The 26,004-nt window shown below is 41.0% G+C and overlaps 1 protein-coding gene across 1 annotated transcript in view; it reads left to right on the top strand.

Annotated features, from left to right (window-relative positions):
* LOC149221448 (UDP-glucuronic acid decarboxylase 1-like) overlaps positions 1-11,878 on the top strand; it is a 44,068-nt gene extending 32,190 nt beyond the window's left edge. Inside the window, exons 2-4 of the mRNA XM_089387382.1 lie at positions 7,192-7,333; positions 7,519-8,695; positions 11,812-11,878. Of these exons, the coding sequence (XP_089243508.1) occupies positions 7,192-7,333; positions 7,519-8,695; positions 11,812-11,878 (1,386 nt within the window). The remainder of the gene's footprint in view (positions 1-7,191; positions 7,334-7,518; positions 8,696-11,811) is intronic.
* The last annotated feature ends 14,126 nt before the right edge of the window (positions 11,879-26,004 follow it).

The raw sequence follows: 26,004 nt of genomic DNA, 5'->3' as shown, positions 1-26,004 counted from the left end.
GTAAGCACTGCCTCAACCTACATTTGGCCTCTAGGGTCGCTCTAACCAACATGTCTGAATCTAGAGAGAATATTCATTTCATGTCAATGCCACTTGCCTCCTGCCTACTATGTCCATCAATCCCCATCACAATTCAAAAATAAAATGTTAGAATCCATTATGCCCCCAAAGTATGTGTACAGACCAAAGCCCTGATCATATATAATTTTCCCTCAAATCAAAGAATAAATACCTCCATAAAGATAAATGTGGACGTTCCATGTCAACCAACAAATATATGTGCACCAATGGGGCCTGAACAGGAAGTATCACGTCGATCTAGAAAATCACGTCAACAAGGAACCCCCAAACATGTCAGGTCCCCATAGCAGAATGAGTGGATATTGCCATGTCGAAGTGAAGCCAAACCAATTTGTGACAACGCGAACACCAAGATAAATACACCCACTCACTGCCAATACCCCTATCAAGGATATCAATGAATTTACTAACTGTCCCCCAAGAGAGAAATTTTATGGCTGGAAATAAAGTAGTTAATGCAATAGGCCCGAATATAGAAGGCCATCCAATCCTAAAAATTAATTTCACCTTAAAGTGTCCACAAAATCCTACGTAAATACCAAGACCTACACCAAATATGAATAAGAAGTAGATATTTCCACCTCAAAGGAAATCTAATATGTCTCCAAACTGAACCAAGTCTTAATGGCTCAGATCCATCCCCACAACAATGATCTAAGTATTTAAAGTGACCACCCAATCGGACCCTAGAGGAGTAAATGGGATGTCAAGTCAATAAATGTGGTTAAGGAACCGCCCCTCAACCACCCATAAATGTAGTAGATCAACCACACATATAAAATAATAGCCCATCAATGTCCGATCACATCCATAATTAAGCCACTACCCCAAAACCAATGCCAGAGTCCTCAAGAACAATAAGGAAAATTCCAACATAACGGAGAAAGCCAAACCTATAAACAGTACAGAGAAAATACAACTATAATATCATAATAGAACTCATAATCAACTTCCGCTTCATGTTTTTCAGCCTCAACAATGAATAATATTCCACTCATTTCTTCATCGATCACACTTGCATTGCTTTCATTGTCACTTTGTTTCTTTGAGTAAAAGTTATTTTTCTTATTAGCTTGCTTCTTCGTTTGATACTTGGGTTTGAATCTTGAATTATCATTACTATCATTTATCTTGGCATAATGACCAATTCTTCCACATTCAAAACATTTAAAAATAATCTTAGCTTTAAACTTACTTGTTCCTCTTTCAAATTTTAGACAAACTTGGTTCTTCTTCATCAGAGTTGTAATCTTCTTGATCTTTTTTCTTTTTCTCTTCTTTTGTTGCCTTGAAAGTTGCTTCCTTGACTTCTGAATTGTATTCCTTGATTCTTAACACGTATTAAAGAGAGTTCCATGAAGTTAATCCACAGACATCTTGTATACCCCCGTTAGTTCCTTGAGGGATGATAAATTAGGATCAAATCTTGACGGAAGCGGTCTCAATATTTTCAAACTACATAGCTATCAAGGAATTCTTTGCTAAGACCTGTAATAGAGTTGCTATATTGTTTACTTGAAAGAAATATGAAGCAGTGTCCTCATATTCTTCCATCTTCAAGATTTCAAATTGATCCCTAAGAGATTGCAACCTGACTTCTTTAACTTTCTTATCCCCTTCATAATAAGTTTTGAGTTTGTTCCCTACCTCATGGGTTGACTTGCATTGCATTACTTTGATAAATTATGATTCTGCCAACCCACTTAATATAACATGCTTAGCTTGTGCATATATATGTGGACAATCTTCTATGTTTCATCTGTCGGAATGACATTTGGGACTTCATATTCAGTTTCCACAATTTACCAAATTGTTTCTCCTAGGGAGATGAGATATGTCTCCATCCTTATTTTCCAAAATGCATAGTTGGTTCCATCAAACATAGGGGGCTTCCCCACTGCTCTAGTTGTATCCATTTCTACTTGATATTCAACCTTGTAAAAGTTAGATGTTCTAAAGTTAACCTACTATGATACCACTTGCAGGCCAAAAGGTCACACTAAGAGGGGGTGGTGAATCAGTGTGAGATCAATTTACCATTTCACAACTTTTCATAATCATGCAACCATATAGAAATGTACCATAAAAATTATATCAAGTATAGCAATGCATCATCATATCAGTAACATATTAAGAAGTAATCACATCACAAACAAGTACATTTTTTTAGGTGGAAACCTTGACGGGATAAAACCACTAATATTTTTCTTCTTTATCATCAATTCATCTACATCAATTTGTAGGCTCCAACCTATTGAAGACAAATACCCCTAAAAAATGCAAGTTGTTGCTTGCGATAGGCTACAATTTGATTGAGGAACCAACCTCGAGAGGTACAAGTCACTGCTCATTATAGGCTACACCTTGATTGAGGCTCCAACCTTAGTGGAGGCACCAACCTCCTCCTTCAACTTCCTTGTGGACATCTATTTCATCTCAATTTCAAATTGGATCCACTATCATCATATATCACTTAATTCAGTATCAAAAAGATTGTCACAAACTACAATCACAACCTCCAAGTTATGTCACTGCAAAACCATTTCATTGCCATACATAACCCGCAATTATTGCGCTGCCACACAACCTGCAACCATTGCACTACCACACAACCAACAACCATTATATTGCAATAAAATTCACATCAATCACTATTTTTGGCTATCATACTACTACCCATACTTTTCTTTAATAATTTCTTCAATCTAGTCATTGAAACCCTTCTCAATTTTTTTTTACATCATATGTCCAAAAAAACTGCAACATGTTCATAGACCCTTAAAAAAAATGAGATTTTGACCATCAAATAAGTGTCAAAAGAGAATTATATTCCTTTGGTTACATTCATCTCTAATCCCTGATCGACCAATTTCTTCCGGAACTCAATATGGACAACTAATGCTCTTAGAAACCCAAAATAACCAAATACAACTTTATATTAAATTAACCTTTCTATGTAATTACACTTTCTGGGTGCGCTTTGAAAAAATGGCTAAACCACAATGCCAAATCTACAAAATGACCATAAACAACCTATGAAACATACGAAAAAAAGGGAGTTACAACAATTAAAAAAAGTTTTTCCAGCCTGACAGGTATCAAGACTTGAACATGGTTCTCGTCCAATGCAATGCCACTACACCACCAACAGACCAATACACAATGAATTATGCATACTACTTGCGACTTGAAGTTAGTTCAATAGTGAGTTCGGTTCCGACTCCATACCAATCTCATAACACCGATAACCTACTAGTACATATGACCATCTTTGTTTACATGTATATCTATTATTCAATAGGATTTGCCTTATCATGCAGTCAATATGATTTTGATGAGTGATTCTTTTTATATGGGTTGTGGATCGAAGTCAAGGTCAACTTGAACCTTACACACAACCAAACAAGTACGTCTTTGCCACAATCTTTACTATATGTGACCACATAACATAGTAACACTACCTTCTTGACCACATTTGGACTTACGCGATATATATCCAGATACAAATAGTTCTACAACTTCCACTTGTGTAGCAAACAAGTTATGAAATAATGATAAAACCAATGAACCACAATGATACAATAAGTTCTTCCCCAAACTTGAAATCAAACCAGACCACTAGATTGGAACTATATTGTTGCAACCAAATTACCGCAACATTTGAAAAACAACCAAGAAACTAGAACAACAAACTTGGTAGTGAACCAATACACTGTAACAGAACATGAAATCATACTTTGTTCGAAACTGTGAATTGGAACCTAAAACAATGAATCTCAAATGATGTCCCTGACCATACTTTTTCCATCACAGAGCTAGGCTACTAGGTGTAACTAAATGGACCCTTTGCAACAAACCAGAGCAATGAATTTATTAACATCAACCTCGAACCAAGCTAATCACAACCAAACCATACCACAGTTACTTCGAAACTAGAACACACACCAAATTGTTCAATCTTGTCATTGGCAAACACACATCCAATCTTTTTATTTTATACCAAAGAATGTTCTTTTCGAAACAGTTGCGATGTCTATTTGTCAAGCCTTCTGTTGCACTATATAAAATGTTTTATGGTCCTAGCTACATGATCCAGATTGTATCATTATATTATTTTTCATCCATATCAATGCATTGGAGTGGAAAAAGTGGAGGAATCAGCTCACGGGACCATTTTTACCAACAAGACCCAGTTTGGCGAAACTGGGTCTGAAACCTTTCGGGAATGTTTTGAGGCATCAAACAACATTTTTTGGGGTAAAAAAATTTCGCTATAGTGCCACACCCTTTCATGTTATTCTACACACAAATATATTTCCAATGATGCAAGAAGCGCGTCAATCGAAGTCCATATGCAAAAGTTATGCCACTCAGAAGTTGACCTTCCTGTTTTCACATCTATAATTCGAGAGGATGCCGCATTAGCTCCCATTATTCATGGAAACAGGGATAACCATGTGATTATGATGTAAAAGTATCTAGAAGAGTCTATATTGTAACTCTAGTTAAGAATTGATGTAATCAAAACTAACCACTAGTAGGCTATCAGGCCGTGTTATAACTGAGCCACTAGCAGGAACAAACATTCCATTCTTTCAAGAGAATTTTGTTCCATTGCTGAGCAAATATATCCATGAGAGATAGGAGGTAGAGCAACTAGAAAGGAGTTGTGCACGGTAGCGGCCCACGGGCCACATACATTACTTCTTTGTACTTTCAACCATATTTCCAGACGAAGAAAGAGAGCAAAGCAACCTCACCTTCCAGCTAGGTTTTCTCCTGAAAGGGTTTCCCAGAGAGCATATCTTGTGTCTTATATGTGAGAGAACTCATGTATGCACTAATTACAGTTAAGTTTACAAATATTAAAGTTTAATAAAATTGTAATAGTGTAGAATCTCATATTTTTAATATAATATTATCAAATCTATTGTGACGATTTGTCTAGTGGAATATCCACGATAATTTATGGATCACTACAAAGATGCCGAACCATGTAGCACTAAAAAATAGGAGATGCAAATGAACTCAATCCATGTGGCCAACTCATATAATCGATCCAACATCTCCTGAAATTACATGACCTTGCCCATAAAACCTAGACCTTAGGGTAATTGGTCGTTTGCTTGATGATGTCATTATGACATCATCAAGCCATGTGGCAACTCGTGAAGGGCGCCATCTGTCACATGTATTTTGGTTTTTCACCAATCCAAAATTGCCATTTTTCCCTGCCACATGGCAACCCCTAGTGGTGCCACATTATAGTGTTGATATCAACAACTAATTTGTCATGTTGATTGTGCATCTGTGTCACGTTTCCTTCATCAACAGATCCATGTTATCGTCAAACAAGATGCAACCATGTGTTATCATCTGGTTGGTTCAATAGGATTGATTAAATTATATGCATCTTTGTCATCATTCATTAGTTGACCTATGAAAGGTGACATTGATTGACCCGAGAGATGCATAATCAATGATGTTAAATAGTGCACATCTTTGTGTGCTTAAAGCCATTAATTCCTCTATTCAATGGTGGATCTTCTCTGAACATGTGCATTGGTTAAAAAAATTCAAATTTGGATTTTTTGTTCCCTCAATTAACACTGGAATTTCAATTGACCATAACTAGATTTTTCCTGAGTAAGATATACCATGATTTTTTCATGTGACGAGATCCTATGAAATATCCTACTCTTAGACTTCGTTAAAGATCATGAATGATGCTACCGTTGTCTCAAACATCCCCTTTGACATAAATAACATCTTTTTATCATTAATGAGAACATCCAACTCTTATACTTAAACATCATGAATGATGCTACCTTTGTCTCAAACATCCCCTTTAACATAAATAACATCATGTTGCCATCAATGACAACACTAAGTGCCACACATACAAGCCTTGAATTGAACATAACCCCCCTAACATGTTTGCCATCAAATTAATTTTAATACTTTGCTCTTTTTCTATCCAATGACCATCTTCAACTAGAAACCCTTTCAACTTTTAAAAACATTTAAAAGGACATTCAAATTTGAATGGATATTGAAATATTCATTTTGTTTTGCTATAAACATTAGTCTTAATACCTTGCTCCTTTCCTCTCAAGTGCCCATCTTTAACTAGATATTGTTTCAACTTTTGAAAAAAAATTGAAAGTACAATGAAATCCTCATTTGTTTTGCTATAGAGATTCATTCTCTTCCACCCTCATTCTCAGGGGTTAGCTATGAAGACAAAAAAAAGCAAAAACTAAAATACAACCAAAAAAATAACAAAAACTATAATACCCAAGAAACAACCTAACACCTAAACAAAAACGATAAATCAATTAAATAAATAATATTGTTATTAATACACATTTTCCTAATTACCTAAACAAAAACAATAAATCAATTGAAGTTGAAAATAATTAATATTATTTTGTATTAATGGAGAAATGGTTACACCAGTTGTAACGTATCTCCTTAGTTTAGGATTTGTTCCTAGAGTTTAGGAGTTTGGTTGCAACTTCCTGATCTCTAGTAATGTACTTAATGATGTAATTGCTCATTTGATGAAGTAGAGTGTACGGAGAGAGTTCTCTTTGTTTGAGTGTAGTCTCTAGGTGCAGTACTCACCTGTGAGCTGTAACTCCTTCTTTTTCAATTCAAGTCTGATTTTTATCTTGGTATCAGAGCGTAGAGTAGGGATAGCCTTAATTTTTTTTAGGATGCATCATTGATTATAGAACTGTAGTGGCGGTGGAGTGTACAGAAACATTCGTAGAATTAGGTGGACTGCAATAACACCTGAATATAGGTCTCAAATGACTGATCATCTCTGAGCGGAAAATATGGTTGGCGCGGTTTCATCGCAAACAGTCGCACCATTTTTGAGCGGAAGAAAAGGTTGGCGTTGTTTATTAAGGAACAGTCGCGCCATTTGGCGCGGTTTTGAGAGCGATAATCGCGCCAGCGCGCCAGAGAGTGCTATTGGCACGGAAAATCAAGCCTTAATCGCGCCAATTTCGTAAGACGCGTCGATTTTGTTTTCAGCACGGTTATTTCACTGTCGAGAAGCGCCAGCCTCTTTCTCTGTGGAAAATCTGCAATTTCTTGCAGATCGGCCTTGCTCAGTGGTGGCACTTTGAAATTTTAGATCTGTTCGGTGGCAGCAGATCGAAGTTGCCTGGTGGTGGCGCATTGAAGTTCCTGATCTCTTCGGTGGCAGCAAATCGAACTTGCCCGGTGGTGGTGCAATGGAGTTCCTGATATGTTCGGTGGCAACAGATCGGATTTGCCCGGTGGTGGCGCATTGGAGCTCCTGATCTGTTCGGTGGTAGCAGATCGGATTTGCTCGGTGGTGGCACATTGGAGTTCCTGATCTGTTCGGTGGGAGCAGATTGGACTTGCCCGGTGGTGGCGCATTGGAGTTCTTGATCTGTTCAGTGGCAGCAAATCGGACTTGCCCGGTGGTGCTCATTGAAGACTTATTCATCAGAGGATCAGAAATTTATCAGTCCAATATGAATAACAGTGATGAGTACTCTCTTAAGCCAGAAAAGACGTGGTCTATTATCAGGCAAGTAGATTATTTACTCAGGGAGCAGCGGCTGCTGTTTATTTTGATAGGAATCACCATCGCATCGACTTTCTTTATCCTTCAGCCTGGTTTTTTGGCTTCTAATGTTAATGAAAATGGAAGGTTTGTGCCCGACAAACCTCATCGGGTTGTTTATAAGACTCCTGTTTCTCGGTTTGCTCAATATCATTCGGGTTCGATGGTGAATTCGGGGGCTAAAGTGCCCCTAGGTTTGAAAAGAAAGTCCCTACGAGTTGTCGTAACGGGTGGAGTTGGCTTTGTTGGCAGTCATCTACTTGACAGGTTCATGGCAAGAGGCGACAATGTTATTGTTGTCGACAATTTCTTCACAGGAAGGAAGGAGAATGTTTTGCATCGTTTTGGCAATCCGAGGTTTGAACGGATAAGGCATGATGTTGTGGAACCCTTATTGTTGGAGGTTGATCAGATCTACCGTTTGGCTTGCCCCGCTTCCCCTGTACATTACAAACACAATCCTATGAGGACTATCAAAACCAATGATGTGGGAATCTTGAACATATCCAAACTTGCCAAGTGTGTTGGGGCACGTTTTTTGCTTACAATTACTAGTGAGGTTTATGGAGATCCTCTTGAACATCCTCAAACTGAAGCTTACTGGGGCAATGTTAATCCCATCGGAGTCCACAGTTGCTATGATGAGGGTAAGAGAACAACCGAAACTCTGACTATGGATTATCACAGGGGAGCAAATGTTGAGGTTCGGATTGCTCGAATTTTCAATACATACGGTCCGCGAATGTACCGTGATGATGGTCGGGTTGCAAGTAATTTTGTTGCTCAGGCTTTGCGCAAGGAGCCTTTGACAGTCTATGGAAATGGGAAACATACACAGAGCTTCCAGTTCATTTCTAATCTGGTTGAAGGCCTTATGCAACTTATGGAGGACGAACATGTTGGTTCTTTCAATCTTGGGAATCCTGGGGAATTTACAATGTTAGAACTAGAACAGGTTGAAGAAGGAAAGGATGACTCTAACAGTGATTGGCACATTCCATTGCTAATGTATGAGGAAATAGAATCAATAAACAGAAACCATACTTGGGATTTGGTTGAATTGCCTGAAGGTAAAACCCCCATAGGATGCAAATGGCTGTATAAACCAAAAATAAATGCAGATGGGAGTATAGAGAAACTTAAAGCTAGACTGGTAGCAAAGGGTTACTCACAGAAAGAGGGAATAGATTTCAATGACACCTTTTCTCCTATAGCCAAATTAAACACCATTAGAATGCTAATTTCCTTAGAAACAAAACACAAATGGCAGCTACACCAGCTAGATGTCAAGTCTGCATTTCTGAATGGTGACTTGAAGGAAGAAATTTATTTAGTACAGCCTGAAGGTTTTGTGAAAAAGGGGTAGGAACATCTTGTGTGTAAATTGAAAAAGGTACTTTATGGTTTAAAACAGGCACCCAAGTCGTGGTATGAGAAAATTGACTCATTTTTTGTACAGCATGGCTTTCATAGGAGCTTGAATGATCCAAATCTGTATACCAAGTTTAATAAACAGAGGCAAATTATTTTGATTTCTTTGTATGTAGATGATATGATCATAACAGGGAATGCTAACAATCTGATCAAAGAAATCAGATGTCACAAGTGTATGAGATGGAAAGACTCTGGACAAACCTTTCTTACTCAAGGGAAGTATGCCAGAAGCTTGCTGGAAAGGTTCAGAATGGAGCAGTGCAGATCAGCAGCAACACCATTACAGCAGAACTTAAAGTTGAGCAGTGACGACGGTACTAAAGAGGTGGATGCAACCATGTACAGATAACTAGTTGGCAGTTTGATATATCTGACTACAACTAGACCAGATTTGGCATATTATGTTAGTGTGTTGAGCCAGTTCATGTCAAAACCACTCGAAAGTCACTGGGTCGCAGCAAAAAGTGTGTTGAGGTATCTTAGTGGTACTAGTAATTATGGCATTTTGTACACTGACACTTCTGATGTTATTCTAGCAGGTTTTTTAGATTCCAATTGGGCAGGTAACTTGGATGATCGAAGATCTATCACAGGTTACGCATTCAGCATTGTATCCGAGGTCATAGCATGGAGCAGCAAAAAGCAGAGCACTGTAGCTCTGCTTCATCAAGAGAAACAACAGTCAAAAGAGATATGTGTTGAATATTGTAAAACTTGTGATAACATGGCTGATATTTTTACTAAGCCTCTTGGGCGTGTAAAGTTTGAATTGTTTAGAGGGATGTTAGGAGTTCAGGATAATCCTTTCTCCATTAAGGGGGGGAGTTGAAAATAATTAATATTATTTTGTATTAATGGAGAAATGTTTACACCAGTTGTAACGTATCTCCTTAGTTTAGGATTTGTTCCTAGAGTTTAGGAGTTTGGTTGCAACTTCCTGATCTCTAGTAATGTACTTAATGATGTAATTGCTCATTTGATGAAGTAGAGTGTATGGAGAGAGTTCTCTTTGTTTGAGTGCAGTCTCCAGGTGCAGTACTCACTTGTGGGCTGTAACTCCTTTTTCAATTCAAGTCTGATTTTTATCTATTGAATAAATAATATTTTTATTAATAAACATTCACCCAACTCTCATGTATATGAGCCTTGGTTTACATCATCGAATCTACCTAAACCAAGTTCACATGACACCAAAAAAAAATATAAGCCAAAGTCAAAAAGTTCACATAACATTGAAAAATTAAAAATTATAAGCCAAGTTCTTATAACACCCAAAATTATGTTTTGAACAACTTGTAAAAATATAACTTTCCACCATATTCATTAAAAAAAGTTACCTAAATGAACAAAATTCATGAAATTGTCAAAATTACATTTGCCATTTCGTAGCATTATCTGTTACTCTTTATTCATTGGCTATTCTGAAGCATAATTTTTCTTGTTTCGATGCACACCCTTTGTCCATTCATTTTGGCCCAATAGAAAATATCCCTTTTGACTTCTTCAAATTAGAAAGGTCTTACATGTAACGTAGGTAATGAAACATAAAATAATCAAATAATCATCATTATAAGCAAATTCAACATGGATAAATAATTGGCCACATAAGTAGTTTAAACATGCATAAATAATGGATAATTCAATATAGAAAAGATAGACTCAAACTAAACATGCCACAGAGGCATTAGTGATATAATATATTTAAACAATTTAGGCAAATGAAAAATTAAACATCTATTATCGTCGGCAACAAATATCTACCATACTCTGTAACGCGTAACGCAGAGGCCAAATTATAAAACCTCTCGCCTCATACATACTCAGTGACAGAGCAAAAGAGAGGGAAAATTACACATAGACAGAGACATTCACTTTGGGAAGTCGGGTGTTGTGTGTGAGAATTTAAACCTCTCTCACTCAACATTTGATAAAACTTGATAGTGGAAATTATTTTTCCTTTCATTAATTAAATATCATATTACATATATACAAGAGTATTATTTCAAGATAGGAAAACTATCTTGGACATATAATTTGTTGGTTGAGAGAATATTTCAACCACATACCAAACTAGGAACATAGCTAGGAACAAACTCCTCCAATTAGAAAGACACAACTGAGACAAGTAGGAACTAAATATTCCAACACACCCCCTTAATGGGTATTTGTCTTGATATCAATCTACAAAGTTTACATCTAGTCAAGTCTCGTAATCACACCTTGTACCTTGTTCATGCAATTGTCGATGTCCATATAAAGGAAAACCATCTACCGAAATGCATGGGTTCCCAACTGCTGCAACCGCCAGTCTACTAGGAAGTCCTTCACATACATGGTTCATCCAACCTCTCAATTAACTCTCCCTAAATATAAAATTTCACCTCATGGAGTCTAAAACCAACATGGCCCACCCAAGTGTATCCATCCTGCATGGCATACCCTTCCAAGGTGTTAAAACTCTCTTACAAAGGGAACACATAACAAAAGGTATGCATGCCTCTCTGGGTCTTACAGCACATAAGGTACATAAAACATTTCAAGACCACAATTAACCATTACAAAAGAGTATATGACATGTAGATTTGTTCTAATTACAATATGTGACTCATACTAGACCATGAGGTTGTTCCACAAACTCACACTAATTCACACACACTCAATTGTACATCGTCTTCCAATCTCTGATGCAGCTCCTCTAATGCCATCTTCATTGTCATGTCTTCATTATATCTTATTGTTAAGCATTCCTGCAAATAAATTTGTCTATTGTTGGAATGGCCAATTCCAACCTAGACTTAAACTGGTGACAATAGTTGGCCAAACTAAATGTCACAACAATACAACATCCAATTCTTTTAACCAGAGTTACATGAATAACATTTTTCCCTGAAATACATGCATCTTGACAAAATAGAAGTTGGAATCAAGGCACCATATGATTGCTCTCTGAATTCATTTTAAATCTCTAATAAATCATATGGGATGCTACCTAGAATATGATCTAGTAGTTCACTGCCATTTTTCACACACTAGATTTTTCATCATCCGATTGTTGTCGCCTACCATTATCCTGTTCATTATTAGGCTTTCCATCAGAAACCATAGCATTATCCCCGTCAATAGGCGCACTGCTTCTAGTTCCATAATTCTTTCTCTCGCTCTTTTCCTCTTTAGAATTCACCCCATACACATCAATCGTACCTCTTCTACCACCAGAAACCCTCTCGCGACGTGATTTCCCATCAACTGATTTGCGTGCATAACTTTTGGAATGATAGGCATCCCCTATTTCTGGCTGGTACTCGCCATCTTCATAGTGTTTTCCATATAGATGCCTTTTACCCTTTCGGTCTTCTCTAGACAAAGTATTGTCGTTTGTAGATGATTTCTTAGACGAACCTTTTTCAACAATTCAAACAGGAGCACAATCTCCTGAGCGTAGTCTCTTCGAACAACAACACAGTCCCCTGAAACAGATCAGCTCACATGGAAGGTCAACTCTCCACTCAAATCATTCAACTTGATCCACAGAGATCTTCACACATTGTCGTGACTGCTCCTTACCGATTCGACCCAAAAATGATTCAACCAGATCGACGACCTACACAACTCTATAAACATGGGTCCTCCCACGCTTCCACTATGCCACCTATCACGCCCCCAGGCCGATGATAGTCTTTCAACTGCTCTTGGCGAGGTGCGGCACCACCGAACACTTTCTTTTCACCAATACTTATGTTCGTGGACTACACCTAACCATATGTCCTACTTAGTTTGTGTTTCGCAACCAAGTATTATTAATGTTTCCTTTATACCAATGAACACCCATATTCATTCATTATCATCAGCGATTATAAATGAAGAACACAATTGCACAGTATAAAGGGAGGAGCAACTCCCTGAATAATGAGTCTTCCCATTAATATATTATACAGTCTTTCAATATTACAATGCTTTACAAGTATGCTTGGAAACTCCAAGTTTCATACTTAGCCAAATTTACAACCTTGTCACACCTCTGTGCAACAACCAAGATTTCCTTGCCCAAGGCGGGTGGGCGCTCCCTCACACGAGCTGCCTTCCGCACTTCACAACTGAACCTTGTCTTCATGCACGACGGGCGAGTGACTCCACCAAGTCACCAAGACACCCTCTTCGCACCACCGGTTTCACCAAATGTTTCACCATGCACACTTGCACGACAGGCGGGCACTTACCCGAGTCACCCACGCCTTCGTTCAACCGTTGGCCCTCCTTCGCACAACCGGGCGCCACACCCGTGCACGCCCTACTCCAACCGGTGGGCGACCTCTACCCGCACCCTCACCCAAACCAAGAGATGGTGCTACCTCCGTGCGGCCTTGCCCAAGAAGGGGCGCATCACCAAAACTGCGCCTTCCTTCTTTGCTGCGTCCACACTAGATTTGTGCCTTCTACTTCAAATGATGAACGAGTTCGTTGCTTCCCCAAATGAGCTCCACACACATCTAATTTATACGAGTGGCAGGGCGAGTTGGTCTACCCGGCCGACTCGTCCTCCATGCCTTAATGCACCCACACTCCATCGCAAATACCCTATCGGCTTGCTTCAAGTCGTAGGTAAGCTCCATAGGTACTAAACCATGCTTCTACGCATATAAATCCATCGTTCTCCCCTCCTACGCATTACATTATAACATAACATCTTCGCGTTGTAGGTCTGAGTTCGTCCTTTCTTTGTTTGTCATCGCACTTCATGCCGGAGCGCGTGTCAAGGACTGCAGGTCCTTACATCCTCCTCCACCTGAAGTCGTTGTTGTCCTTGATAACATGCCATCCTGGTAGCCATCCACCAAGATCATCATCAATATCTGTCTCATCCTCAGTCCATGATGTCAACTCCTCTACATACTGCAAACATCCCTACAACATATGTAGAACTGCCATCTCCATCATGTGTCATCCTCATCCTGTGAACTGTCCTTCTTGTCTTCCTGGTGCCAGCATCTCTCCATGCACTTCCAGACCCCATGTTTGAACTAGTTGGGTAGCTAATCCAACTGTCACGCTCAAGCCATGAGAGTGAACATCCTTATGCCTTTACCAGTGTATCTCGGATTCTGCCACATCTCAGACTCACCAAGAATCTCACCCATGTTCAAGTCCATGGAAACTTCATCCCATCTGCAACATGTCATGATGCTTGATGCCAAGCCATCCCTGCACCATCTGCCATACCTGCGCAACCTATTTTAAGGACTCACTGCCATGAGCATCTAACAATGAGCCCCATCTTCTTTGTCATCTAAGAAGATGTGGAGGGAATAGACCCTGAAGGCTCACCCTCACTAATCATCTCAATCCATCTGTCATGATTCTCTATCTCCATCCTCTGTAGATAAGTGACCCGATCCTCCTCCCGGACATTCGGCCTTACATAAGCCTCATCATCATCATCATCATCCTAAACTACTTCTAGCCTTCTTGACAAATCCAAGATACTATCTGAAAGTGTCCTGATGACCAATGACTGCTCGGTAAGCTTTGTCTCAACCATAGACAACTGCTTACTCATATCTTCCATTCGCTTCTCATCCTCCATTTGCATCACCACCAACTTACAATCAGGCCTTATTACTCCAATGGTTGGAACACCAATGGGTACATCCTCCCTTCCATTGTAAATGTGTAGCCTCTTCAAATGTGGAACAATCATAGCATCGAATTGTTCAAGAATTCCATTCCCAGCACAGCTTCATAGTCATCAATTCGCACTATAGTGAAGTCGACTTTCCCTGTCCACTCACCTAGTGTTGTGTCCACCTTTTCAGCTACACCAAGAACACAATCAGGAGGAGAATTGACTGTCTTCATTTGTGCCTTCACCGGTACAAACTTCAGCCCAATCCTTCTCGCAGTATCTTCACTCATGAAGTTGTGAGTAGCCCCACTATCCACCATAGTGAGTATATCAGCACTCCCAATCTTCATCCGAACATACTCCAAACTATTCCTCTCAGGATCCCTCCGAGAGATCACCTCTGTAGCAACAGCAACACCAAGTATCTACATCATCCCCACAGAAGCTTCTTCATTCTTCGCATTATATTGTGCAATCGCAACCACTTTAGGTCTAGAAGGGCAATTCTTCACCGTATGTGGTTCAACACATATCCAACACTTCAAGGCTTTCTTCGTCTTCGACTTATCATCCAATTTCGAAGCATCATCCTTCTTCTTCTCTTTCGGCTTATCAGACTTCTTCTTCCTATCATTAGAAGTCTCATCATAATGCTCCACCAACCTATCCACAGTAGCAAAAGCTTCTTCAAGTGTTTTGATCTTCTACCTCTTCACTTCATTGCGTGCCCAAGACTTCAATCCAATAATGAAATTGAACACCTTGTCCCTCTCCGCCATGTCAGGTAGTTCCAGAACCTCACTTGCAAACTCCCGCTAATATGTCTGAAGGTTCCCTGTCTGCTTTATGAACTTAATCTTCATCCTTGCTTCCCATGTTTCATCCTGAGGACTAAAATGGGTCTGCAAAGCCTTCTTCATCTCATCCCACGAAGTAATGTCACCAGCACTGCCATTGGCAATCTAATCCATCCTCCTTCGCCACCACATCTTAGCATCCTTTGTCAAGAACTGAGCAACTACCTTCACCTTCGTCTCATCATCGGATAGGCCCAAGCGCTCCAAGTATTGCTCCGTGTCCCATAGAAAGTTGCCAAGAGTCTTTGCACTCCTTGTACCATCATAAGATTTCGGTTCCTTGACTTTCACATGAGGCACTCCTCCACCTGAGTTATGCCTCACGGCCCTCTTCAACACCGCGATCTCATCTTTGGCTTCATCAAGAGATTTCTGCAAGTCCACGATCTCTGCAAGACCTCGGTCTCTTGCCTTTTCAATCTCCTTGACCCTTACTTCAAGTTGTGTACACATAAGATCAGTGTACTCGTGTTGAGTCCAGAGTTCCTCGAGCTCTTCCCTCATCTTCGAATTGGTCTCTTGATCTTTCTCGACCAAGTCCATCTTCTTAGTCCAAAAAGCCTCTAAGTCCTCCATCTTTTCCAACACCTTTTCAATGAATGCCATAGTAGCATCCTTCGCACCGTGACTAGACCCAGCCTGAGATTCCACTGCCATTGCTAATAGCTTCCTTCTTCTTTGCGATCTAGTTTCGACCATCCAACAACTTCACCAAGATGCCTGCAACCTGAACCAGCTCTTGTTCCACTTGTATGTGAAACAGCTTCCTTCACCTGCAAGTAACTGCTTCACTGTCACCAACTGTCAAGTGTATGTACCCCTGCTTCACCCAACTCCATGCAAGACTCCTCCAAGTCTTCAGACTAGCTCTAATACCAACTGTCACGCCCCCAGGCCGGTGGTAGTCTTTCAACCGCGCTTGGCGAGGTGCGGCACCACCGAACACTTTCTTTTCACCAATACTTATGTTCGTGGACTACGCCTAACCATATGTACTACTTAGTTTGTGTTTCGCAACCAAGTATTATTAATGTTTCCTTTATACCAATGAATACCCATACATATTCATTATCATCAGCAATTATAAATGAAGAACACAATTGCACAGTATAAAGGGAGGGACAACTCTCTGAACAATGAGTCTGCGCAATAATATATTATACAGTCTTTCAATATTACAATGCTTTACAAGTATACTTGGAAACTCCAAGTTTCATACTTAGCCAAATTTACAACCTCGTCACACCTCTGTGCGACAACCAAGATTTCCTTGCCCAAGGCAGGCAAGCGCGCCCTCACACGAGCTACCTTCCGCACTTCACAACCGAACCTTGTCTTCATACACGACAGCGGGTGAAGTCACCAAGACACCCTCTTCACACAACCGACTTCACCAAATGTCTCACCGTGCACACTCGCACAACGAGCGGGCGCTTACCCGAGTCACCCAAGAACCCGTGCCAAGTCGTCACACAAACCGGGCGCCCACGCCTTCGTTCAACTGTCGAGCGCTCCTTCGCACAACCGGACGCCACACCCGCGCACACCCTACTCCAACCAACGGGCGACCTCTACCCGCGCCCTCACCCAAACCAAGAGAGGGTGCTACCTTCGTGCGGCCTTGCCCAAGAACGAGCGCATCACTAAAACTACGCCTTCCTTCTTTGTTGTGTCCACACTAGATCTGTGCCTTCTACTTCACATGATGAGAGAGTTCGTTGCTTCCCCAAATGATCTCCACACACATCTAATTTATACGAATGGCAGGGCGAGTTGGTCTACCCGGCTGACTCGTCCGCCACGCCTTAACACACCCACACTCCATCGCAAATACCCCGTCGGCTTGCTTCAAGTTGTAGGTCGGCTCCATAGGTACTAAACCATGCTTCCACGCATATAAATCCATCGTTGTCACGCCCCTACACCTGCGGTAGTCTTTCAACTGCTTATAGCGAGGTGCGGCACTACCAATCGTTTTCTTTTCACCAATACTTACAATTGTAGACTACACCTAACATTCCATTTATCCTACTTTGTGTTTCACAACCAAGTATTATTAATGTGTTCCTTTATACAAGTGAAAGCCCATAACATTCACATAAACAAAATTATACAAGAGAAATGCACAACAATATAAAGGGAGGGGCAACTCCCCGCAATATGATTCTGCCCGAATCAATATATATAATCTTCTTTTACAAGTACAAGTTAAATCTTGGGAAACCCCAAATTTACACTTAGCCAATTTTCAACTTCGGCAAACTCTGTTGCCTAGCTCGTCAGCACCTCCGCACGGTCGCCGCACAACTCACCAACCCTTCGTTCACCTCGTCGCACGATCGTGTTGTTTGCCCAACTTAGGCACGCCTCATCGTAACCAAGTTGCCACACATGGGCGCCTCCGCACAAGTCACACCTCCGTTCAAAATCTCAACACTTCACCAAAATTCACTCCGTGCACACTTGCATGACGGGCGGGCGCTCACCTGAGTCACCTAAGAACCCGTGCCAAGTCGTCGCACAAACCGGGTGCCCACGCCCTTGTTCACCATCGGGCGCTCCTTCGCACAACCTGGGCGCCACACCCGTGCACACCCTTCTCCAACCGGCAGGCGACCTCTACCCGCGCCCTCACCCAAAACTAAGAAACACGCTATCTCTGTGCGACCTTGCCCAAGAGCAGGCGCATCATCCAAATCTGTGCCTTCCTCTTCTTTGCTGCATCCACACTAGACCTGCGCCTTTTCTTCACATGATGAGCGAGTTCTTAATGGTTGAGTGATGGTGCGATGGTTGAATGAGCTCCAACGCACCTCCAATATATATGAGCGGCAGGCAAGGTCGTGGCTACCCAGCCGACCTGCCCACGCCCTCAACCTTCATCGCAAATGCTTCAAAACTCAAGTCGGCCTTCCCTCAAACGCTCCCAAGTAAGGTCGGCCTTACTTTGTTCGTTGGTCGGCCCGTGGGTGTTCCATTATGCTCCCACGCATATATAAATCGTTCACCCAACCTTACATGCACTCATAACACCTTCGCACGCTTATGTTGAGTTTGCACTTCAGCCGGAACGCGCGTAAGAACTGCAGGTCCTTACATCCTCCTCCACCTGAAGTCGTTGTCGCCCTCGACAACATACCATCCTGGTAGCCATCCATCAAGATCATCAATATTTGTCTCATCCATGATGTCAACTCCTCCACACACTGTAACCATCCTGCAACATATGTAGAACCACCGTCTCCATCATGTCTCATCCCAGCAACCATCTGTTACCAAGATCGCCATACCAAGGTATACACCTCATTGGTATGTCATACATCAAAATCATCTCAATCCATGACCATCGATCATCTCGTTGCAATCTCCACACGCTGCTCCCCATTGTGGAAGGCTGGCCCTTCCATCTCAAGCTACATGCTTCCTGCAACATCCGTGCCGACCTCATCATGTGAACTGTTGCCATGATACTCCAACAAATGCTAACACATCTCTGTACACTGGATCACTTCATGTTTGAATTAATCAGGTGATCAATCCAACTGTCTGCTCAAACCATGAGAATGCACATCTTTATGCCACCATCAGTTGTTTCTCAGAACATCCCGTCACATCCTCAACTCGATCAAGAATCTATCTCCATATAAGTAAGCCATGCTCAGGTCCATGAAGTAGTCCTCATCTCGTCTGCAACATGTTGTCCATGATGTCTGGTACTAATGTGCTGCATGAAATCAGACGCATCTACCCCAACATCATCATCCATATGTGTGCCTCCTCAATATGAAGAGACCATCTCATCAAACTCCGACTCTTGATGTGCCCCATCCAGGTCCATGAAACAACCTCTATCATATCTGCAATGTGCCATTCCCCAACTCTGCCATAGAAACAAGTATACACCTGTCTCATCTATCCATGTGCTGCCCATGATCATAGATCAATCAGCTCCCATGTGTCAAAAGTAGTTAAGTCTCAGCTCAACCCATGCCCAAGTGTTGCTACCAAGGCATCATCATCGTCGTAACTTCATCACTCCAAAGTGTCTCATATTAATCTTCCACATCAAGTCACTCTTTCAAGTCATTCCCATACATGTACTTGAAAGTATGCACCCCATCTTGCATCAAAGTCTCTGACCTCAGCTCCTCAATGCATAAGATCCTCCAAGTCCACCATATATGAAGTCTCCAAAAGTCACAACCTCATGTCGTCATGAGCTCCATGAGTCATCTCCAACCAACATCTAGCAAGCATACAAGTCTCGGCCCAAAGGTCTTTGCAAGATGCCTCAGCTCTCCATGTAGTAGGAATGCTCCATATTCTACTCACAACTCCATCCAAGTCCATGGCCTTGTTGTACATAAGTGCACAACCTCTCCATCGGCTCATAAGTAATAAGTCTCCATGTCACATCAACAAATCCACCTGCACAACATCCTTGCATTGGCACTCCTCATTGGATGCCCATAAGTGACACCTCTACAAGTGCTCCCGCATAATGTCCCTCCATAATATTTCCATGCTCCATGTCTCCAGCTTGATGTCCATGACTAAGTTTTCCATGTAGTCCAACCAAGAATACCCATCACAACAATCGATCATTCTCATCCAAGTCTGCAATCTTCGGTCTAGTGAACTCGATTACCCAACCATATCATCATCATCACGAGTCCCTTCCATCATAGCTCCCCCACTGAAGGTTCCACCAAGACTTGCTCTTGGTCTCGACCATGAGAAGTCCACTCAAGTATCATCAAACTCAAGTGTGTGCCCTCCTGCTATCTTGTCCATGAGTCATGTCGGGCACTTAGCCAATTCTTCATGTGGCTAAAGCATGACCCAATCCTCCGCAATGATCATCATGTTCCTCCCTTGTCACGGGCCTTTGTACCTTCTATCATAAGATCAAAAACAACCCCAACAAGTCCTACAACAGTCAACAATCCTTGCTTCTCCATACAAGGTCTCATCATAGACATCTATGGTAAGATCCTCCCTAGCATCGGCAAACTGACTTTGCCCTTCCCTGCATACGGTCCATCTACCAAATGCTCAAGTGAAACACAAGTATCAATAGTACTTACATCATCATCATGAGGCTCCTCCATATGAGTATCCTCATCCATCCATGTCTGCAAATTGCACGATCCTGGTCCAACTTGATCAATCTCAAGTTCATCCTCCATCATTGTCACATCTGCAACATCCTCGATCATCACGACTTCCTCTTCCTTGTTAGCACAATCTGCAACTTCATCTTGCTCCATTATCCAACCAAGTTAAAGAAGTTCGTCTTCAACATTCTTTTCCAAGACTTCAAGCTTCTCTCGAATTCAGGGATTCTCTTCTTTCATCCGCTTCAACCTGTATAATGTAAGCAAGAGCTTCCCTTCACATTCTTCCAAACCTGCCATGCTTTGTCGTTCAGCTTGGCCCAAGCACAAAGCTTCACCTCTGCTAAACCTGTTTCACCATTCACCTGAATCACCCTGATATTCCACCTGTCACCTACAAAACTTGAACTCCTTGCCAAGTCTTCGGTCTTCGTAGAATCAGCTCCTTGATTCAGTGCACCAAGTTTCTTGCAAAACTTGGACCAGCTCTGATACCACTTTTCACGCCCCTACACCTGCGATAGTCTTTCAACCGCTTATAGCGAGGTGCGGCACTACCAATCATTTTCTTTTCATGAATACTAACGATTGTAAACTATGCCTAACATTCCACTTATCCTACTTAGTTTGTGTTTCGCAACCAAGTATTATTAATGTGTTCTTTTATACAAGTGAAAGCCCATAACATTCACATAAACAACATTATACAAGAGAAATGCACAACAGTATAAAAGGAGGGGCAACTCCCTACAATATAAGTCTCCCTGAATCAATATATATAGTCTTCTTTTACAAGTACAAGTTAAATCTTGGGAAACCCCAAATTTACACTTATCCAATTTTCAACTTCGGCAAACTCGGTTGCCCAGCTCGTCGGCGCCTCCGCACGGTCGTTGCATGATTCACCCACCCTTTGTTTACCTCGTCGCACGATCGTGTTGTTTGCCCAACTTGGGCGCACCTCGTTGTAACCAAGTCGCCATACACGGGGGCCTCCGCACGAGTCATACCTCCACTCACAATCTCAACACTTCACCAAAAGTCACTCCCTGCACACTTGCACGACGGGTGGGCACTCACCCGAGTCACTCAAGAACCCGTGCCAAGTCATCACACAAACCGGGCGCCCATGCCCTTGTTCACCGTCGGGCGCTCCTTCGCACAACCCGGCCGCCACACCCGTGCACACCCTTCTCCAACCGACGGGCGACCTCTACCCGCGCCCTCACCCAAAACCAAGAAACACGCTATCTCTGTGCGGCCTTGCCCAAGAGTGGGCACATCATCCAAATCTACGCCTTCCTCTTCTTCGCTGCGTCCACACTAGACCTGTGCCTTTTCTTCACATGATGAGCGAGTTCTTAATGGTTGAGCGATGGTGCGATGGTTGAATGAGCTCCAACGCACCTCCAATATATATGAGCGGCAGGCAAGGTCGTGGCTACCCAGCCGCCCTGCCCATGCCCTCAACCTTCATTGCGAATGCTTCAAAACTCAAGTCAGCGTTCCCTTAAACGCTCCCAAGTAAGGTCGGTCTTACTTTGTTCGCTGGTTGGCCCGTGGGTGTTCCATTACACTCCCATGCATATATAAATTGTTCACCCAACCTTCCATAAACTCATAACACCTTCTCATGCTTATGTTGAATTCGTACTTCAGCGAGAATGCACGCATAAGGACTGCAGGTCCTTACAATCGCTCTCTCCTCCTACGCATTGCATTATAACATAACATCTTCACATTGTAGGTCTGAGCTCGTCCTTTCTTTGTTTGTCATCGCAGTTCATGCCAAAGCGCGTGTCAAGGACTGCAGGTCCTTACACCACTGCTCGTGCAACGACCTCCGCACACCGCAGACCCCATGCTCCATGCAGCACACCAACATGCAACTTCATCTCGCAGCTCCAACACACAGAGCGTTGAATGCTTAGAAAACAAAAAATAGAACAATTATTGCAACAAAGCTAACTGCACAACGCTTGAAGGAACTTAGAGAACCAAAAATATAAAGAGGTGCTTCCATCTGAACAACGGTGAGAATGGTCCCTTCAACATTGGACGCGCAGCGAGATACCATGGCTCGAAACACAAAAGGTCCTATGTGTAAAGGTCATCAAAGGAGGTCCCAGTAACCTACTCCCTCGGATCCAGAACCTCACTAGTCGCCAAACCCTTTTGAGAAGCAACCACGTCACAAAAAATCAATAGTGCCCAAATGCCTGATCCAACACAGCCACCATGAACGGGCATAATCGATCCACACCACAGCGGGTCTAGATGGCTTTCACCACGACCTCGATCAACAGACTCACAGATCTACCACCGACCATTCTCACCACTAATTGGCCTTATTAGTAGAGCCACAAATTAGGCACGAACACCCACAGATTTGGTTCATGGCAGAACCAACCACGACTCCTTCACTGCTCGGACAGATCTCCTCAGACAAATCTCCTCCAACAACTTCAACCGAGCCTGGTCTCTCTACGAATCTCCTCAAACGATATTGCTACCCACAACTCCTTTTACATTGTTTCCTTCTTCTTTCTTGTATTAAACCATTGGTTGTGTTGCTAATATTTTAGCAAGGAGCCCAACTGTGACAGAGCCCAACTACTCATAGGTGGCAGCGTTCAAATGCCAACCAGCTGGTGGATGGCGACGAAGAAAAGCCAACAACTCTTGTATTGCGACAAGCTGGTCATCGAGGTAGTGGATAGTATGTATACCTGGTTCATTGTTTCCAATTCATCATCACATGCACACACGACGCCTGCCAAAACTCCACAAGTATGTGTTGATGGACAAACAAAAACTACAAAATATACTCACTTATTTCCTTAACCCAAGACGGGCCAAGCCCAAGAAGAGCTAGGCCCTCAAAAGCTCTTATACCACGATAAAACTCGATAGTGAAAACGATTTTTTCTTTCACTAATCAAATATCATATTACATATATACATGAGTATTGTCTCAAGATAGGAAAACTATCTTGGACATACAATATGTTGATTGAGAAAATATCTCAACCACACACCAAACTAAGAACATAACTAGGAACAAACTCCTCTAGTTAGAAAGACACAACTGAGACAAATAAGAATTAAATATTTCAACAACATTAGCATCCATAATCTTGGGCTCTACCTTGCCCTTGGGAATGGTGATATTGAGAACACCATTTTTAGTTCTGCGTTTATTTTATCCATTTCACTATTCTCAGGCAATGCCAAGCGCGTATTGTAGCTGTTGTAACTTCTTGTCGATCACGAATCATTTTCCCTCTCTTCTTTGTTGTGACCTCCTTTGATCACTAGAAGCCCATCCTCCATAGATACCTTCACATCCTCCTTTCACAATCCCGACATGTTGAATCTCATCTTGAATTCTTTCTTGTTTTCCATAATGTCCCATGGGGTTCAAATTGGTAACTAGTTATCTCTGGAAACCCCAAATGAAGAAGTCAGCAACATGAAAGAATCGTCAAAAAGCCAATTTATCATATCAAGCATATGTCTCATTGTCTTCATCGACGAAAATGGATCCACGAGACTTAATTTGTAAATTATATGACTAATTAGAACTCAAGCCCAATGAAGCCAGAATTAGGGCTCAAAATCTGTGTGAAAAGCTTACCCAAAGGCAAAATTTTTGTCACCCTTTCAACAACCCTAGGCTTCTAGTTGTAGTGTACTCTTCTCATGGACCATTACCCTTGCTACAAAGGCCCACAATATTCAATAGCACAAAAATCAATGTCAATTGGAGTAGTCAAATACTTAGGAGCACATAGCAATGTTGATAGTAGAGCAAGAGGCTCAATAGGTCAACATCAACACAACTTAACTAGTAAACAATGCAAAGACTAGTAGCTGTCATATGCTTAGGACACAATTCAGTTCAAACACACAATTGATTCAGTGTTTTGGATGCTTTTTAGTTGCAGTGATTGCAATAATACTTATTGCATGAGTTGATTGCTAAGATTTAACAATCTAGTTTAGTTATTGTTAATTGAACTCAACTAACTAAGCTCTAATCATTAGTTGAATCAGTTAAAAATTAGTTAAGTAATTATAACAATTGTTAACTCATCGATCTCTCAATTAACTAATCAATCAGCGAAAAATAAAACCAATCATGCATGAAATTTGAATTGTTTAATTGAGTGACTGTACAATGTTTTTGCATTGAACAAGTGATCAATTCCCCTTGCATTTGGCAAGGAAGTACGGAATTTCCCTATTTTTTTAGGAGCTTCATTCCTTTAAGATTGTACAAAGAAATAAAAGGTTCGTTGAAGCTTGAATTGACTTAGCGTTGGCAAGAGCAGGTCAAAAAATAAGAGAACAATTTGAAGTGAAGAGTGTGCTTCAAAATTGAAGCAAGACATTGTAATTATTTCTCTCTCATTTAAATTAATGCAAAGCAACTGGTTCCCTATAAAATCATTGTGTTCCTTGTGTTTTCATTGCGTGTTTCATTTCCAAAAAATAGTAAAAAATATTTCTATCTCTAACGTTCAATTCCATTAGATTTCCTAACAAAGGCATATATACATGTCTCATTCTTCTTTAATGAATTTTCAATCTCTTTTATTTAAAGAAAATAGGCATATATACATGTCTCATTCTCCTTTAATGAATTTTCAATCTCTTTTATTTAAAGAAAATTGATTTGAATTTTCAATCTCTTTTATTTAAAGAAATTTGATTTATATTTTATATGTAGTTTTTTTAAGAGAAGCCAGAGAAAATTGAATTATTTTGATTTATTTTACGTGTTTTTTTTTTTTAAAAGAGAAGCCGGAGAAAATTGATTTATTTTGATTCATTCTCTTAATGAATAGTAAGACACAACACTCTAAAGATCTCATTCATATACAAAAAATGTGAAATCTGACGCCAAAGAAAATAATTGATCAAAGCATCATTCACATAGCGAAAATGTTAAAAATCTGTCAAAGAAAAATGATTGATCAAAGGACTAGTGATTCTTTTGAAAACCATGAATTTTGGCAATCCAACCAAAAACCAATACCCGCTGAAGGAACACACAAGCCCAGATATGAAAGTAATTGCCATTAAATAAATCTTACCACCTTGCTCTTTCGAAATCACTTCACAACTTCAGGACATTGAAATCCTCATTTATTCTGCTATAGAGATTTACCTCTTCCACTTTCATTCTGTAGCGTGGAGGTTGGCAAAGCTGCAAACGGAAAAAGAATGTCAGAACTACACGAAGTAGAAAACCTGATACCCAGATTGCCCTCACACCCACAATAA

This window comes from Pinus tabuliformis, chromosome Q (genome assembly GCF_031772625.1).
Source record: "Pinus tabuliformis cultivar Carrire ecotype Pingquan chromosome Q, CPIR1, whole genome shotgun sequence".
In the NCBI taxonomy this organism is placed as follows: Eukaryota; Viridiplantae; Streptophyta; class Pinopsida; order Pinales; family Pinaceae; genus Pinus; species Pinus tabuliformis.
Note: the sequence above shows the minus strand (reverse complement) of the source record. Positions and strands in the feature narration are given on the sequence as shown.